General features: G+C 37.4%; 1 protein-coding gene across 1 annotated transcript in view; it reads right to left on the bottom strand.

The window, feature by feature from the left end:
* Positions 1-310: 310 nt before the first annotated feature.
* Positions 311-6,606, bottom strand: part of zranb3 (zinc finger, RAN-binding domain containing 3) — a gene marked incomplete at its 3' end in the record, with an annotated part of 28,507 nt that continues 22,211 nt past the window's right edge. Inside the window, exons 7-8 of the mRNA XM_056265847.1 lie at positions 5,721-5,892; positions 311-427 (exon numbers count right to left, since the gene is read on the bottom strand). Of these exons, the coding sequence (XP_056121822.1) occupies positions 311-427; positions 5,721-5,892 (289 nt within the window). The remainder of the gene's footprint in view (positions 428-5,720; positions 5,893-6,606) is intronic.

Here is a 6,606-nt window from a genome sequence, read left to right as displayed (position 1 = left end):
GTAAAAAATATTCCTTATTTTTTCCCCTTCTCATTTTGGGGTGAAGCTCAAATGTGTTCATGACAGGTTTTATGAGAGTCAGATATTTAAAACATTTAATGTTGGTTACTTTATAACGATACGGTTGATCTATCCCACACTTAAAGGAGTGTTTTGAAGCCCAAAGGAACAAAATACTCTTATACAACCCTGTAAAAATGCAAACAAATGCACAGAAATTCCTACAGCATCAAAATCTACAACCATTTTAGACAATTAGGGCGACGTGGAATGAGAAATAAACATCTTGAGGATTTTGCACACGCTTTACCTTGGCAACGGCGGTCTGCTTATACATGTGTGTGATGAGACTCATCACCTCCACAAACTGATTCTCACTCTTAGAGCTCATCAGTTTCTCCCACTGCTCAAAACTAGCACTCGCTTCCTGTGAGAAAGAGAGAGAAAGAGAGAGAGAGAATCCATAAAGGCCAGCACAATTAATGATATCGTAAACTGTCCTACTTTCCCTGTGTTTGGCAAAAAGCAGCAAGAAAAACAAAAAATAAAGAAATATGAAGTGTGAACGAGAGAAAGTGAGGGGTAGAGGGAGCGAGAGGGAGGAGACGCAATTCCCTGAAGTTGCAGAACGACTCCTTGGGTCATGTGACCTGCCCAATTATAGCGCTACAGTGACAGCAGCAGTGGAAGATGGAAACACACCGTACCGGCACCATAAATCTCCTGCGCGCACACACACAAAATCCTGCTCTGCCTGCCCCTAAAACAAATGCAGATCCTCTCCGTCTCCTTTCACACGAACACTGCACTACCCGAGAGGTGGTGCCAGGGTTTGGACATCAGACTGACAGGAAGTCAAGCAGTGAATGAAGGAAACAGAGTATGTGAAAGACACACAACCATTATTAGCCAGGGCTCTTTTATAAGCTTCACAATGTGTAACTTGACAGTAATAATGAGGTGACAAATGTAGGTGGATAGATAGATGGATAGATAGATAGATAGATAGATAGATAGATAGATACTATAGACAGAGAGATAGACACACAGATAGATACTATAGACAGACAGATAGACAGATAGGATAGACACTGTCGATACAACAGAAAGACAGAAACTATAGACAGTAAGACAGACAGATAGATACTATAGACAGACAGACAGATAGATACTATAGACAGACAGATAGATACTATAGACAGACAGATAGATACTATAGACAGACAGACAGATAGATAGATAGATACTATAGATAGACAGACAGACAGATAGGATAGACACTGTCGATACAACAGAAAGACAGAAACTATAGACAGTAAGACAGACAGACAGATAGATACTATAGACAGACAGATAGATAGATAGATAGATAGATAGATACTATAGACAGACAGATAGATACTATAGACAGACAGATAGATAGATACTATAGACAGACAGACAGATAGAGATAGATAGATAGATAGATAGATAGATACTATAGACGAACAGATAGATAGATACTATAGACAGTAAGACACAGATAGATTGATACTATAGACAGACAGACAGATAGACAGATAGGATAGACACTGTCGATACAACAGAAAGACAGATAGATAGATACAATAGACAGTAAGACAGACAGACAGAAAAATACTATAGACAGACAGATAGATAGATAGATAGATATATGCTATAGACAGATAGACACAGAGAAACAGACAGACAGACAGATAAATACTATAGACAGACAGACAGACAGATAGATAGATAGATAGATAGATAGATAGATAGATAGATAGATAGATAGATAGATAGATGCTTTAGATACTATAGACAGACTGACAGATAGATAGACTGTTGATACAACAGACAGATAGATACTATAGATACTATAGACAGAAATACACCATAGACAGACAGACAGAGAGATAGATAGATAGGATAGACACTGTCGATACAACAGAAAGACAGATAGATAGATTAGATACTATAGGCAAAGACAGACAGACAGATACTATAGACAGACAGATAGACCGATATCTATCTCTGTCTGTCTATAGTATCTAAAGCATCTATCTATCTCTCTGTTCTGTCTGTAGTATTGACAGTACCTGTCTGTCTGTCTATAGTGTCTATAGTATCTATCTGTCTGTCTGTCTATAGTGTATATAGTATCTATCTATCTATCTAGATACTACAGTCAGACAGACAGATAGATACTGTACTAGACAGACAGATAGATAGATATATAGATACTATAGACAGTACAGTATCTATCTGTCTGTCTGTCTAAAGACAGACAGACAGATATGTAGATACTATAGATAGACAGATAGATAGATAGATAGATAGATAGATATATAGGTACTATAGACAGACAGATAGATAGATATTTAGATACTATAGACAGATAGATAGACAGATAGATAAATACTAAAGACACTATAGACAGACAGACAGACAGGTACTGTCAATACTACAGACAGAACAGAGATAGATAGATAAACAAATAACAAAATAAACAACATTACACCAAATACATTTGGCTGTGAGGGTCCGCTAGCAAACGAGTCACAGGGTGTGTGTTTGCTCGGCCCAACTGTTCGTTAAGACACAGGTCGTTAATTTTAAAAGTGATCCGGTGAGATTTGGGTTATGATGGTAGCTGAAGTTGAACATCTGTCCCCTGGATCAGTGTGTGTGTGTGTGTGAGAGAGAGAGAGTGTGCTGACAGCAGATGATTTATGAGGTCCTACAGCAGGTGAGCTGCTCTTTGTGTTTCTGAAATCTGACACACACACTCAAAACTTGCTGTACAAGCACTCCTGCCCACACACACTCATTACTTGGAGAGAGAGACAGCGAGAGAGACAGACAGACAAAATAATCGCAAGGAAAAAAGAGAGGCAGCAAGATACATAGAGGGAAAAAAAAACATCTTTATCTCCAGCCAGACTGAAGGATTCTCACACATTGCCGCCCTGGTCCACAGAAAGTTCACGTGAAAATGAAATAACAGAGGAACAAGCACCTCTGACATTTTTTTTTTTAGACGACACAGCAATTATAAGCCGAGCCCCGCTAAACGCGACGGCTCGGAACAGAATGTGATGATTACTAACGTCCATTCCTCTTTGAATAACATGCTGGCAGCTTGTTCGGCTGCCAAAGAAGGAAAAAAAAGATGTGGAAATAAAAGAGAGTGATCAGAGACAAGTGAGATGAAATGATAATTTGTGTTAATCGGATACTATTGCCTAGCAACAGGCACGGGGCGGTTATACTGGGGTAAATCACTATATTTAACTGCTATTGTTCTGTTAGTTCAGAACAAGTGATGGAAAAAAAGTGTAAAGGAGAAAGAGAGAGAGACAGCAGAAAAACTACTTGGAATGGATGATATCAATGCCATTTCTAACATAAGAAACTTTCACCTTTTGTTTTTTAATGTAACCTTTTTTGTTTTTCGAACATTTTTTAAAATTTAAGGTATTAATTTAATTACCAGTAAAATGAATGTATACATAAAAACGATTCAGAGATGATAATTTCTTAATGTAAATGTTATTCTTTTTTCTTTTCTTTTATTCAAATGTTTCCTTCTCACTATTTTTAGATTTATTAAAAAATCTTAATATTAATTAATATTAAAATAATAAGTATTATTAATTTAATTACTAGTAAAAATGTATGTATAAATATAAAAAATCATAAATTAAAATATTTTGTTGTTTTTTTGGAAGTTATTTTTTTATTTATTGTTTTCAAGTTATTATCTATTTTTAGATTGAAGGTATTTTTACTTGAATTTCTAGTCAAATAAATACATACATAAAAAAACTATACAGAAATTATATATATATATATATATATATATATATATATATACACACTCACCTAAAGGATTATTAGGAACACCATTCTAATACTGTGTTTGACCCCCTTTCGCCTTCAGAACTGCTTTAATTCTACGTGGCATTGATTCAACAAGGTGCTGAAAGCATTCTTTAGAAATGTTGGCCCATATTGATAGGATAGCATCTTGCAGTTGATGGAGATTTGTGGGATGCACATCCAGGACACGAAGCTCCCGTTCCACCACATCCCAAAGATGCTCTATTGGGTTGAGATCTGGTGACTGTGGGGGCCATTTTAGTACAGTGAACTCATTGTCATGTTCAAGAAACCCATTTGAAATGATTCGAGCTTTGTGACATGGTGCATTATCCTGCTGGAAGTAGCCATCAGAGGATGGGTACATGGTGGCCATAAAGGGATGGACATGGTCAGAAACAATGTTCAGGTGGACCGTGGCATTTAAACGATGCCCAATTGGCACTAAGGGGCCTAAAGCGTGCCAAGAAAACATCCCCCACACCATTACACCACCACCACCAGCCTGCACAGTGGTAACAATTTTTTTTCTATTTTCTATTTCTATTTATTTATATAGCACACATAATACAACTGACGTTGCCCAAGGTGCTTCACAAACAAAAAAATAAAACCATTTAAAACATTTACATACAATTACATACATACAAACAATGCAATATGAAATAATAATAAATAATAATAACTACTTCAGACTTGCCCCCATGCTACATCTAATAAGTATGTTTTTAACAACAACTTAAACACGGCCAACGACTTTGCTGATCTGATAGAGTGCGGGAGATTATTCCACAGTGTCGGACCGACACTGTGGTCCGACACTGTGGTCCGACAACAAGGCATGATGGATCCATGTTCTCATTCCGTTTACGCCAAATTCTGACTCTACCATCTGAATGTCTCAACAGAAATAGAGACTCATCAGACCAGGCAACATTTTTCCAGTCTTTAACTGTCCAATTTTGGTGAGCTCTTGCAAATTGTAGCCTCTTTTTCCTATTTGTAGTGGAGATGAGTGGTACCCGGTGGGGTCTTCTGCTGTTGTAGCCCATCCGCCTCAAGGTTGTGCGTGTTGTGGCTTCACAAATGCTTTTCTGCATACCTCGGTTGTAACGAGTGGTTATTTCAGTCAAAGTTGCTCTTCTATCAGCTTGAATCAGTCGGCCCATTCTCCTCTGACCTCTAGCATCAACAAGGCATTTTCGCCCACAGGACTGACGCATACTGGATGTTTTTCCCTTTTCACACCATTCTTTGTAAACCCTAGAAATTGTTGTGCGTGAAAATCCCAGTAACTGAGCAGATTGTGAAATACTCAGACCGGCCCGTCTGGCACCAACAACCATGCCACGCTCAAAATTGCTTAAATCACCTTTCTTTCCCATTCTGAAATTCAGTTTGGAGTTCAGGAGATTGTCTTGACCAGGACCACACCCCTAAATGCATTGAAGCAACTGCCATGTGATTGGTTGATTAGATAATTGCATTAATGAGAAATTGAACAGGTGTTCCTAATAATCCTTTAGGTGAGTGTATATATATATATATATATTATATTTTTCTTTTCTTTTGTTTTATGCAAGTGAAATTATTATATAAAATGTTTTATCATAAATTATTAAAAATGATTTTGTAAACATTAATGTTTTAATCATAAATTTTGTTTTATGCAAGTTTTTACTTACGAAAATAAGGGCCAGGACTCGAGTACTCCATCACTGGTATTAGCATGGCACATATTCAAAAAGCATGGTACTGACCATGGTAACATAACTTTTTATATTCTGAACTGTGAAGCTGTGGGAACTTGAGAAACTTGTTTTGAAACGTTCACTGCATACCTTGGCGGCATCTTTAGGAAGGTCGAAGGGAATTCGCTGGCGTATTTTGGGTGGCAGTTGAGTCAGCACTTGATTCTTGAGTCTACGAATCATAATCTCACTCAGACGTTGGTGTAACTCGTCCAAATGAGAAGCGCCGCGACAGTCCCACTGCCGTCTGCCCCCGAAAAACCTGCACAAAAAAAACACAGGCATTTTACTTATTCATTCTACACACTTCTGCTTTATATATCCACCTCATTTCACCACAATCCTCAGGCATTATCATTGTAATGAGACCTTTTCGGTCCTAAATGTGTGTGTGTACGAGCGATTTAATTATGAATATTTTATATTTACTGCTGCATATACGAATGATTGACAGGAACTTGTGGGCACGCTTTCGAGTGGCAGAGCTTTTTCCTCGGTAGATTAATTTGTACTCGGAGACCCTTGTGTGAATCGCTGTCGTTTCATTTCTCCACTGTAGATTTGATAAGAGAAACAGGGGAACAAAACTCCTCTCAGATGTTCTGAACACCTCTCATCTTCATGACACAACTCATATTTTGGCTTCACATAAATGTTGCTACTGCACACACATAAACAAATTATCTCTGCACCAAAACCTAGGCAGCTGTCTACAATTCAAAGCATCATAGAGTTGTGTTACAAGTGTAAAATCTATTAAAAAAGGTATTTACATTGTCTTTTAGGGATGCACCCATATGAAAATTTTGCCCGATACGATAATTCTTTAGATTTGAGAGCCGATAACCGATATATTGGCCGATAAATTCACATTTCTCATTATAATTTTATGTTGTCTATATGACAGACTTGGGCTGCACGTTGCACTTAATTGTATTTTCCTTTTTTGAAGTGATTCCAATCATATTTTAAGCAA

This window comes from Rhinichthys klamathensis, unplaced genomic scaffold (assembly GCF_029890125.1).
Source record: "Rhinichthys klamathensis goyatoka isolate OS25496 unplaced genomic scaffold, OSU_Roscu_1.1 h1tg000241l_1, whole genome shotgun sequence".
Lineage (NCBI taxonomy): Eukaryota > Metazoa > Chordata > Actinopteri > Cypriniformes > Leuciscidae > Rhinichthys > Rhinichthys klamathensis.
This window is presented reverse-complemented; position numbering and strand designations above follow the sequence as displayed.